General features: G+C 47.1%; 1 protein-coding gene across 1 annotated transcript; it reads right to left on the reverse strand.

The window, feature by feature from the left end:
• Nucleotides 1-6,289: 6,289 nt before the first annotated feature.
• AHSA1 (activator of HSP90 ATPase activity 1) lies at nucleotides 6,290-12,309 on the reverse strand. Its single transcript, XM_065685985.1, has 9 exons — nucleotides 12,116-12,309; nucleotides 11,604-11,794; nucleotides 11,350-11,432; nucleotides 10,848-10,965; nucleotides 9,077-9,165; nucleotides 8,596-8,730; nucleotides 7,728-7,829; nucleotides 7,142-7,193; nucleotides 6,290-6,700 (listed from the first exon to the last, which is right to left on the reverse strand). The coding sequence occupies exons 1-9, from the start codon at nucleotides 12,193-12,195 to the stop codon at nucleotides 6,528-6,530; spliced, it is 1,023 nt and encodes a 340-aa protein (XP_065542057.1). The 5' UTR covers nucleotides 12,196-12,309; the 3' UTR covers nucleotides 6,290-6,527.
• Between the last annotated feature and the right edge of the window lie 262 nt (nucleotides 12,310-12,571).

A 12,571-nucleotide genomic window follows, 5' to 3' on the forward strand; every position in this document is an offset into this window, starting at 1 on the left:
CACCACCACAGCCATGCAATATGTGAAGTTCTGCTCACAGGGAATGAAGCCTACTACAAGAAAACCATCAGGTCAGTGCTGAGAAGCAAATGCATCGCCTGTGCCTTAGCCCTGACCTGAGGTTTTATTCTGTGCTCAGCCTGGCCAGAGCTGACTGCCAGCTGACCTAACACCAGCACACTGCTTTAAGCAGGTGTTGAGTATGAGAGCAGATGAAAAACCCAGCATCATCCCAGCTGGAAAACTGGTCTGGCAAACCACCTCCATAGCCAACAGCTGATGATGGGGGATTTGCAAAGCTCCCCAGGGGTCACAACTTTTTGTTGTTGATGTTAATTTGCGGCATAAATCGTGACCACTTCCAAGCTCTTGCTATTTGCAGCTGTTTCCCCCCCTTCTCTCTTGCTCCTTTTGCTTTGTGCTGGCTGCACATCTGTCACGGGTTTTCTGCTACTCCAGCACAGGGCTCTGCTCCACAGCTGCCTGGCGCCACTGCTGCCCCTGCCCCGGGGAGCAGATGGCTCCTCTCTGTGAAGATGCTCTGAACTTCCCACTGGTCTTCTGCGATATCAAAAACACTGTTCATAGGGTCCAAGCCAGGGGTACAGACTGAACTATGCTCTGCAGGAAAAGAGCACAGAGAAAACCACTCTTTCCCTGGAGGGCAGTCAGCAGTTACTACTGTGTATGCAACATTCCTAATGTGCCTTTGCCCTTTGCAACAAGGTCCTTGCTGTGCCAGTTAATGAACTCTGCTCTGAAACTCCTGGGCTATAGAAATCTCACATCCAGGGGACAGAAGTAGGAAGAACTGATGCCTTAATACTGCAGATGCTCAAGACCTGGAGATGTCACCTGAAATCATGGAGTGAGTCTGCAGCAGTCTCAAGCTGCAGTCTCTGCCCACTGCTTTAAACACAAGACTTCTTGACCAGTTGAGTCACCTTACTCTGCCAGCCTGGGCTGGAGCTGGCTCTGCTGTACCAGTTTGCCAGTGTTTGACTTGCAGCTGAGTTGGTTTGTAAACTGGAGGAGCCATGCCTGGATTTTGCTAGGCACAACAGTCAGCACGTCCCTGCTGACCTCCCCTCTTAGCCCCAGAGGAGTCAGGAGCAAGCTGTGCAAGGACCTTTGGACTGTGAAGGCACGCGTGCATGGTCAGCTGCCGGTGGGACAGGCCATGTGAGCGGAGCCCGCCTCTCAGGGATGAGCACATGATTTTGTCCGAACATGATTGCAGCAACAGAGATACCAATAGCTGTTGGTCTGGGGGGTTTTTCAGAGCTTTTGGTCCAGGAATCTGCCTGTTGGAAAGCACACAAGGAGTCCAGCTGGGCCCAGAAGAAGCTGATTTGAGATGAGAACACAGAGGATGACAGTGCCAGGAGAGTCTGGCCAAAGTCTGTGGAGCTAACCTGAACTGCAAGCTTGGCCTTAGCCTAGGAAGGAGCCAAGCGTGGCTGTAATGGTCTGCGGACCTTGTGTTGAAACTGGAGCTCTGGAAAGGAAAAAACCTCCTTTCAGGCACCCCGGTTCCCGGTCTGTGAAGGGGCACACCGCGCTGTGTGCCACATTAGCCCTGTGCACTGTGCTGGTGCCAGCTTCTCTGTTGAAGAGTAAAAGAGTAAGTCACAGTAGCTGCAGATTTTGGCAGCAGCCCTGCTGATCATAGTGTGAGCACTGGGCGAACAGGAACCTGTGGCAAGACCTGGTCTCCTGGGCTTTGCATTTGCTCCAAGTGCAGCGAATCACCCCAGCGGGTCCCCAGCACCCATTAGAGCTTGTCCTTACGATGCCATGCAGAGAAATGCTGAAACCACACCGGGGTAGCCCTGCCTGACGTGGCCATGGGACAGGATAGGGATTTACTCCCTGCATCTCCACAGAGGATGGACCCACCTTTGCAGTTGGGAAAGGAACATCTTGCCCTCCTTCCTTGCCATGCAGGGTCCAGCTGCCCCTTGGAAATGCCTGAGAGGAGCCCAGCTGGTGGGGTCTAGTCTCCGCTTTGTTCCAGGTCCTTGCAAGCATATCAGCTACTCGTCTCTCATTGCATCACAGCCTTTGGACAAGGGGATGTACCACAGAAAATGGATTCAGACTGGCTCGGGAGGAAATACATAGCCTCACCGTGGGGATGTGGGCAAATCATTGCTCACTGGCAGTCCTGCTCTCTCCTGGGCTTCAAGCTCTCCAGTGATGGAGATGCCACAGTAACCCTCAGCTTTACTGTTCTTGCAGGGAGATAGATATATTATTTTCCTAGCGGCCAATCTAAAACCTTCATGCTTTATTTTAAGCCCACTGCATCTTATCTGCAGTGGTCACAGAGAACATATTATTGCCTTATTTGCTCCTACCTCTCACATACTTCAGGATTTTATCATTGTGTTCCCTACTTTCCTCCTTTTCCACGATCTTCTCTTCTCTAGACTAAACAAATGCAATTCTTTTGGGCTTTCTTTTGAAGCTGTACTTGTAGATCTCTGGTTTGTCTCGTTGCCCACCACTGGGCTTGCTCCACATAATTTATATCTTTCCTGAAGCACGGAGCCCAAAACTGAAGGCACTGAGTCTTACATAAGGCTTTTTTAAATGCTATATAGAAAGATTTCTTCACTGGACAGCCCAGGCTGGTCAGGCAGCTTTTGTTCCCTTCCATGATGTTTTAAATTCCTGTTCATTTGAAAATTCACCATAACCCGCCCAGCTTAAATGTCATTTACAGATGGACAAATATACTTCATTTTTTTTCTCCTGCATCATTTTTCCACTTGGTCAAGATCATTTTCAATCCTAAACTTGTATTCTAAGGGTTTTACAGCACCAGTGGTGATTGATTGATATAAATTAGTTTTGCCTTTTAAGTTATCAATTATATTATCTTCTACACTGACACATACTACATTCATTGCAGTGCTATTAGGCCTTCCCTTATTTACTACTAAAAATATCATACAAAGCATTGACTACAGTCTTACTAAAGCTCAAATATTCTGCCAAAGGAAGGCATTAGGTTGAGTTGATATGAGTTGTGCTTGATGTAGCTGTGATATAGGTGTGCTGGTTGCTACTTTTTACCTGATTAGCTGGGTATTTACAGGCTACTGGCTGCATTTTTCAGTAGTGTTTCATGAATTGATGTTACAGACTGACCTGATTCCCTCGGCCCTCGCCTCTCTCCTTCCTCCCTCCCTCTCCCCAGCATCATTCCTTATAAAATTCTGCAAGATTGCTCCACTCTCCCGGGTAAGTCTTATATGCCAAACTGTGTCAGGCCCTGCCAAGCTGGAGATACCCAACTCCTTTCACTTTGGCTCTAAAAAGGATACTGAATTTCTTCCCATTTTGCCATTGAAGTGTGGCTGGGATGATGTTTCAAAGCAGTTTTAATAGTTACTTAGGCTAGGGGCTTTCAATCTCTTTGATTTGTGGCCTAAATGTCCCATAGAAGTTTCACATAGATAAACAATTAAAACACATGAGAAAGGGACAAGTCATAACAATTCCACCTAAACCAGCATCCAGTCTCCAGCAGGCAGTGATCAATAGCAGGTGACTAGGAAGGAAGAGTAAAGAGGACAAGCTCATGTTCATGTTTCTCTGAAGTACTTTCCTTATTGCCAGCAGCTGGTGGCCAAGAGGCTTCCTGAGCCAGATGTGAGGGTTGTTCTGTTTAACAGCCCTTGGTTGTTTTATTCTTCCACAAATTTCTCCACTCCTGTTCTGAATCCATGTAAACTTTTAGTGGTACTGTATCAGCAGCTGCAAGAAATTCCAGCATTCACTAAATGTGTTCAGAGACCATTTGGTTGAGACCCCATATTATGGTGGTTGATAGTTGTTCCTTAAGCATCTTCGCCATGCGCATCAAATGCGTGTAGCATCCACCTCTGGCCTCTCATCACTGAAAAAAATCAGTTTCCCTCTATCTGTGTTTTCTGATTTTTAACCTTTGTTCTCTTTAATTCACAAGACTTTCCCTCTTATCCTGTGTCAAGTTCAGATTCTTGACGAGCTTCTGGGCAGGAGTATACTGGACCTTGCTTTTCACCTTCATATGATATAGCCCTCCCTCCCCAAAACAGCCGAAGGGCTGTAGTCTCTCCTGACACTTCCAAGTAAAGCAAAGATCTGTACCAGATACCAGTTGCAGAGGAAGGAGTAGGTCTCTCTGCTGAGGGCAGGCAGATGCAGTACAGGGACCTTCACTAGCATGCAGCTACTTAAGGACCAGATCATCTTCAGCAAGTAAATGGCTGGCGTAAGGCATCACCACTGCTGTGTCCCATAGAATTAGCATATCCTGACACTCTCTGTGGCTCACACCAAGTGCTCACTCACAGCCTGGCCTTTAGCACAAGGTTTCCTTCACCGGTGGATTCATCCAAGAGATTCTGCAGTGAACAGCATCCAAGGCATGGATGGCTACACATGCTATTCTGTTGCTCTGGGGATGCTGACCTCAAGCCCAAGGGGCAGGGAGCCAGCTGGGGCAGCACCAGCATAACTCAGGGCAGTCAGTTTTGCTGACGAAGAGCCCTCAAAGCACTGTCTGTGAGCCCCATGAAGGCAGGCTGCTGGCTGGGCTGAGGCCAAAGAGCGTCCCATTAGAGTAGCAGCAGGATGCCCGCAGTAAACCCGGCTTGTGATGAAAGGCAATTAAAATTCCACTTCAGCTGCCTTCCTGTCCCACTTCCTAACCTTCCAGGGGCAGCAGGTGATTAGCAGGCCCTTGCCTTCTTCTGCCCTCGCTCAGCTGTACCAGCAGAGCCCCACTTCAGGTGGGCACTGCTGCCGTAGCACAGCCAGCTGGCTGCGTGGCTGCCAAACTGTAGCCAAGACACCGTGATTCAGCTGCTGAGTATGTCCCAAGTTAACTTAGAATGAGCTCATTTTTTCAGTTTTCAGATCACTTGGCTGTGAACACACTTGCTGGCCCTGCTGTTTAAGGTTTCCCATGTTTCTGTCCAGGATTTCCCAAACAGAAAACCAAACATGCATGCTGCAGTGGTATCAGTGTACTTGCATTGTGTTACACTCCCGCAGCCTACAGAAATCGTACCATAGCTCATCTGTGCGTAAGAATCTTTGCAGAGTATCTGTGGCCCCCTTCCCAGCCAAATGATGCCCTAAGGAAGACAACCCTGCAGGACACAGGGAAGCCCAACCTTATCTACAGGTGCCCAGTCTTTGTACAACTTCCTTTGTGGTCACAGGTCAGCACTAGGATAAGCACACGATATCAACTTATTTCATAGCCCCCTCTTAACGTCCATACAAACTTTACCATCAATAATCACTTTGGAATTGTGAGCAGAAAAGGTCAGAAATGCTCTCCATAATTTAAAAGGCAACTCAAACGATTTTTCTGTTTTAAACAGGCACTAAACAATTTTTCCCTATCTCCCTACTCAAGCGGATGGCTACAACACACCATTCACATTGAAAACAAAAGATTTAAAAACAACCCCGAAACAGTAAAACTCACCCAAGCAACATTGCTTTTCTAGCTTACTAGAGGTATCCTGCAGAAAACAAAAGTATGCAAGAGAAGTTCCTGCCTCAAAGGGAGAACAGAGCCCTTCAGTCACCCCTGGGGTTAAGCAGATTGACACTTCTGACCAGAAGTCAATTTACCCCCCCCATCCTTAAAATAAATTTATTGCTTTAGAAGACACATCTGGGAACTAATTGTATTAGCAGAAAAGTACAAACATGTTCTTCCTCACCACTTGAAGCAACAGCTGAAGTGGAGTCAGCTGAAAGTACTCCACCTTGTTTAATTTACAGGAGTAAATCCCACCCCCGTTAAGAGCCTACAGCTTGCTTTGGCCTGAAGCTCTTGGGAGGTAGCTGACCCTGGGCACCATGACCTGCTAGAACTGTTTTGTACGTGAGTTTCCCTGGCAGTGGTTTGCCAGTTGTCTCAGACAGCAGGTGACTAAATGATTGGCATTCCTGTAGAGCAGGATAGTGCAAGAAAGGATTGTGTTGAAGAAGGGAATGTGCACAGGAGGGGAATAGCCTGAACAGGATCTTAGATCCCTTCAGAAACGAGAAGGGTCTGAAACATTTACTAGCTGCAGATCAAAAGCAGAGAGAAAACAAGCAGCTGCTCAAACTAAAAACTGCATCAAGCTCCTGCTCTCTGCTCCCCAGAAGCAAGGAGTAAATCTCACTGGGATCAGCACTCCCCATTGACCCATGTTTTTCCACACAGATCCCTCCCTCCGCCTATTGACCAACTCTTTGAACTCAAGCTGATCTGAGGACACAAGTTCCACAGTGGTTTTTTTAAGTTAGGTTTATTTAGCAATAGAAGTATGTACATGTAAGAGAATCCCCTGCAGCACGAGACATGCACAAAGCAGTGAGGGACTGAAAGTGGTGCTGCTCAATGGCCTTCTGCATCACCTGTCATCCCACTTTACTCAGCCGCAGGGCCAAGATTAGAAAGGGACAGGTGAGAAATTGATCAGTCCATGTGGCAGAGCCTTCTGGCAAAGCCTTCCCAGCAACCAGTATTAAAACAAGCGGGCACCATAGCCAAATGTCTGTTTAATACCCTCGAAGTAGTAGCGCTGCCAGCCTTGCTTTGTTCTTTCCTCCTCACTGGCAGGAATGCCCTTGCCTTCCAAGCACACCTCCGTCTCACCACCTTTGTCGGTGAAGTTCAAGGTAATTGTTGCAAAGTGCCCTAGAGGAACCAAAGCAAACCTGTCAGCAGTGTGCAGTACACAGTATATGCTGCCGCAAGGAGCTGCTCTGCTCCGCCTCTCACACACCACCACCTAAAAGACTACTCAGGATCCTTCCCCAGAGGATCTATTTATGACAGCTGCAGGCCCTTCTCACAAACAGGGAGGAGAGGGCTCCCTCTTCATGGGGTTCAAAGCAGTTGCAGCCATAGCTGAGCAAGCTGCTACTGCATCATTCCTAATCGCTGGCCACTGCTCTAAGTGGTGGCTGATGATTTCGACCTAACCATGTGCGATATGAAGCTCGGGTAAGGTTGCTCCAGCTCCCCGAACACCGTGTACTCCCTGATCATGAGCCAGAATGCGATGTGGCACGTGGGGCTGGAATTCTTAAAACACGCAATGGCTGTAATACCATGGTCCATTTCTGGACTACTTACCAGCTGGCCAAGATTTAAATCTCCATTTCATAACAAGTTGCTTCTCGGGCACCTTGAAAAGTGAGAGAAAGACTGAGTAGTTGGGTTTTTTTCAGATCCTGCAATCTAATAGAAAGCAACTAGAACTGTGTTATCTGAAGCCTTACAGACCCCTTGAGAAACACACACACAGAGGGAAAGAGATTTAAGTATCCTTTTCTTTCCACTCCTTCTAGGATGGCAGGCCATAGTACAGCCCTAAACACCAAGACAGCGTCCCTGCCCAGAAGGCTTTAGTGGCAGGAAGGGCAAAGAGGAAAAGGGTCAACTACCATCTTTAACATCCCTCTTATCTCCAATACATAAGTGAAACAAAAGACAGAGCACACGCATGACTAGAAGCCAGATTTTCTCACCAGACTGAAGTCCCATACACTAATTCATACTCTAATCCATACTGTCAGGAATACTTCAATAGCCACAGTGAATATAGGTAACTGCTGGGCACGAGGCAGAACTTCACAGTCAGCTAACTGAAGCACTGATTCAGAACTGGGACCTCCAGGCTGCCCATGAACAAGATACAACTGCACTAGTTAGTACTTACTAGGTCAACAAACTCTCCTGTGACACTGCCATCCAGCAGCTGAAACTTGCCTCCTTTATCAGCCTCCAAGGTGGTTTGTGCATGAGTGAAAGCTTGGACCATCTGAAAAGTATTCAGGAGGAAACCTGTATTACTTGACATTATCTGCTTGCAAACTTGTTGCTTAACACCTCCCACCCAGCTACAAAAGCTCTTGAAGATGAGGTAAGTCAATAGCGTAGGGTCTTCATCAAGAAAACACAAAAGCCCTGCCCTGGCCAAAAAAGCGAGGTTAAAGCCACTACAGCAGCATTCTGCCTGCCAAGGGAAAAGAATCCCTAACTGCCATATTCTGTGCAGTTTTCTGCAAGCCGCACTTTCACTTACTCTGTTGATTTCTTAATGAAACCTTGTTCTCAGAAAAGGTCATATTTTTTGCTCTTACTAAAAAAACAAAGGAAGAACAAAAGACTAAGACCATGTTTAAATGTTTAAATAATGTTGCTCTTTCTTCTTACACTATATAAGTCTGCAAGAGAGAAGCTATTCACAAAATGCGCTTTGATACCACCAAACCTGAAGAGGAAAAAGCGAAACAAAACAAAAAAGCACACAGCTGCAAATACCAAGAGATCTGACCACATGCAATAACAGATAAACCTACAGACAGGTGCTGACAGCAGGCCAGAACTGGCTTCTGGCTGGCATTAATTCTCTCTTACCAACTGTGTGAAAAGATGCACATGTGAACTTTAAGCAAGCATGCTGCAAACCAACTTTCTTATTCCATTCTCATGGATTGTGAGTGTCCTAGAGAATGCCTTAAAAAGCTTCTTAGGAACAGCCTCCTGTGTGCAAAGAATAATTCTGAGAACAAGCCTGACATTACCTCCTGAGTAATGAATACCCGGTAGAGCTCTTCAGGAGATGTTAAGAAGGTGTCTTTCAAGCTGATCTTACATGTAGGGATCTTGACTCCTATGGATTTGGACTGAGATGTGGCAGTACTGCTGCTAGCAGCCATCTAACAAAACAACAAGCAAAACAAACACATACATTCCTTTTTTCACTCCAGAAAAGGAATAAAATTAACAAGTGGTTCACAGATCCAAAAGAAAAAAACCAAGGCCTTTAGTAAAGATGTCATTAGGTACAACCATATTTGAGCATAAAAAGCAGATTTATCTCTCTGCTTGAATTAATAAATATCATGTGCTGAAAATGCAAACAGTCAGGCCTACACCAGACTGCCTGAATATATATATATATATATCCTATAAACAGCACAGGCTGCTCCTGTGAGCACTGGAATATAACACTCTGTACCTTTCTTCACAAATCCAAAAGCACGTTTGCATAGTTTCATTTACCTTGCGGTCTTCTGCTTTAGGAGCCACCTGAGGGGTTGTTTCCATATGTTCACCATTCACTGTGGGCAAAATCATGCCCTGGGTGAATTCTGGAAAGACAGGAATGCGCTCATGAAACTAATAAAAGATCAAACCTTTCAACTGTTCTTTGAAATACAGAATCAAAAAGGGCTTCCTGGTTTCTCCCCTGCCCTTGACAGCACCCACAGCTTGAAACAGTTCGCTTAGAAAAAGTAAACAGACCTCTTTTTACAAGCAATTAATTCTTCTTGCCCTCACTACTCTACTGAAGGCCATACCTGACTGCCTACACTAACAATTAGGAACTTACCTCCTATTCCCAGCCTGGACACGCCAATCACTCTCTTTCACATGTTACTATCGCATTAATGCTAGCCTTACACTTACATAGCTTTTCTTCTCTTTCACTCTCAAATATAAATAGCAAAGACATCTCAGATACTTTTACCTTGCTGGTCTAGACAAACCAAACCGAGCTTTTCCATTTCTTTTCCAACTGGCTCTCCATTTCTCCTTTCATTGTAGTAAAGTTACTTCTAACTCCATCTTTATCTTTTTTAACAACAGACGCTAGGACTACATACACAGAACCCAAGGGAGGCCTCACCAGTGCCCTGTCCAGCAGCATTAGCACTTTGGTAACTCCACCAGAAGCTTCAGCCTCTTTTCAGTGTGTTTGCTTTCTCTCCAGCTCTGTCACTTCTGCCTTTACCAATTATAAAACAGTTTGCTCTTTCTCCTTCCTCTTTACCTGTTCAAACTGGCAACATTCCATTGTATACAGCAGAATTACATAATTAATCATATAGCAGAATTCTATCACATGTATATATTTTTGTATCCTGCAATACTTGGTTCCCACCTATTCTTCTTTATTCCCACAAGACCATACAGTTCTTCCCAAATAACATTCTTGTCTTTCACTGGGTACCTGCATCTCCCACCCTGAACAGGTAAGTGCCTGAAAAACCCCAAGGGTACAGAAATTTGATCCTGGAAGAAAATGCAACCAGTGGTGGCTAGCAGTCACCAAAATGAGTATCTAGCATGTGTAGTGTAATACGGGTAAATGGATATAAAAGCTGCTGTAGCAATCCCAGCCTGCACTAGAGGGCAAAGCCAAACTTCATCAAAGCACAATGATTTAAGTCCAACTGCCGGAATCAGATTTATCTTCTAAAGAGATAATTTTGATCCAGATGCTGAAAATAGCTCATTCAATGACACCAACAAAACCTGCAGAGCAATTTCCAGTTGGCAGTTACTCTCAAATCCAACTAACAATAAATGCCTTTACTAACGTGGCAAAAGAGCAAAACCAACAAACTTGAGAGAAGATATCGCCTTCCAAGGGACTAAGCAAACTAAAGGCCAGGTTGTGCCACATGCAGTGACTGATGCTCTGTGACACTGAGGCAGCAAACACATGTTACTAGGTTTATTTTCTCTGTATCTGAGCTCCAGCAAGTGAAGGATATTCTCAGTTTTAAAACATTAGTCCAGAAGTGGTGTTTATTTTGGGATTATTAATAAGTCTCTCCGGGCTGTGCTAAAGTGTCTAGAAACAGAAGTGCTTCTTGCCAAACGCTTACCATTTTCATAAGAGACAGAACAGTTACTGTTGTTGCTCTGACACCATCCTTTTGAGATGAGGTGAGTAACTAATATTGACTCTTCTCATTACCCCCATCCCTTCTTTAGCATTAGCCCATATGGGTTCCCATAACACTTCTCCCTCTCAGTTACATACCTGTTTTAAGAGTGCTGATGTAAGTTTTCATTGCATCTCTAATTTTTTTTGCACCCTCTTGCTTCATCAGGGTCTTTAAGGTAGTGTCAGGCTCATCTTTAGCAAGGCTGACAAGGATCTAAACAAGGAAGACAAATGCTGGTCTACAAAGCCATATTTTCGTGGTCTTTTCATTACTCAATTCAATATCAGTTAGACTTTGGCTCCACTTTCATAAGCAGCAGTGCAGTTTTATTAATCTTTCACTTCATTTCTGCCTACAGTAACGTACACAAATACTTAAATACCTTCATGTTCTGTAGAGCCCTCATATGTTACAGGGGGAATGGAGTGAGAGTGAGTCCCTTCCAATCCAAACCATTCTATGATTCTGTTAACTTAAGCAGCCTCTAATACTAAAAATGTTCTACACAAATGGTCCAGAAAAGGCAACACAGAAGCAAATACTAATGCTGTGAGGCTTCCTGTTGGAACAGCCATAGAGCCAGCATGCTGTTCTTACCTCAACTTCATCGATGTCATTTTCATCTGAGAGATTAGGAATCTCCACATAACCTTTGTATTTCACCCCGGTCTTTGAGGTGCCTGCAATTACAATTATATTATTCAGATCAACATTTCTTACTTTGGTTGTTGTAAAAGCAAACCTGTATCACAATACAGTACTTCCCTTCATTACTATTTCCCAAATGAGGTAAGTATCCTTATCTTATACTTGAATCTAGCCTTGAAACAGCGGGGGAGCACATCACTCACCAGTCCACGCCAGCTTGATAGCCCACTCATAGAAGAAGATCAGCTTCCCTTTACGGTTATTAATGGAGGCCTCTCCATCCAGTTTGCTCACTTCTGTCACCTCACAAGCCCCTTCCTCGCTCTCCACCCTGACAGGAAGGAGCAGAGTTTTCAGCCGCTCTGTGGACCAGTTGGAGGCATCTCGCTCCGTCCTGCGGGGAAAACCGGGCGCTGTGAGAACCTGGGACGGGCCACACCGCCAACACGAGCTGCGCCTACCTAACCTTCCCCCAGGCCGTCCTTCCTCCCTGCCGCGCTCCAACACACACACACACACAGCTCTTAGCACTGATGGGCACCCCACACAGACGGAAACGGCGGCTCTCAAGGGACATCGGCCCGGGCAGCTGCACCTTAGCACCAACGCCAAGCAGGGGAGGGAGAAAGGAGAAGGAGAGCCGCTCCCCGGGGCATGGGCCTCCTCCGCCCAGGGACACAGGCTCCTGCCGGGCGGGTCTCGAAGCCGCGCTCACCAGTGCCAGTTGTTGACGTTGGTGGCGTCCGCCCGCTGCTCGACGATCCACCGCGGGTCCCCCTCGCCCCACTTGGCCATCGAGACCGCAGCCTCCTCCGCACCGACCGCCCGTGGAAACTGCTAGAACCGCCGCGCCACCTCCCGGCTTCCGCCACCGGCACGGTCCCTTCCGGCGCCCTTCCCCCGCCCGCGCGCGCCGCCCGGCTGCTTGGTTCCGCCGCCCCGCTCCCGGCCGGCTCCTGGCCCGCCCGCGCCCCCACCGGCCGGTACCCCCCGGAGCCGGGCACGCCGCGCCACGCAACCACCCCGACCCCGACCCCGGCTGCCGGCAGCCCAGCACCGCCCGGTGGGACTGGTGGTGCGGCGGCGCGGGGCACGCCGGTACTGGTAGTGCGCGGGCGGGTACGCACCGCACAGTGCCGCGGCGGAGGGACTACTCGTCCCGGCGTGCCCT

Source organism: Lathamus discolor, chromosome 6, assembly GCF_037157495.1.
Source record: "Lathamus discolor isolate bLatDis1 chromosome 6, bLatDis1.hap1, whole genome shotgun sequence".
Classification (NCBI taxonomy): domain Eukaryota; kingdom Metazoa; phylum Chordata; class Aves; order Psittaciformes; family Psittacidae; genus Lathamus; species Lathamus discolor.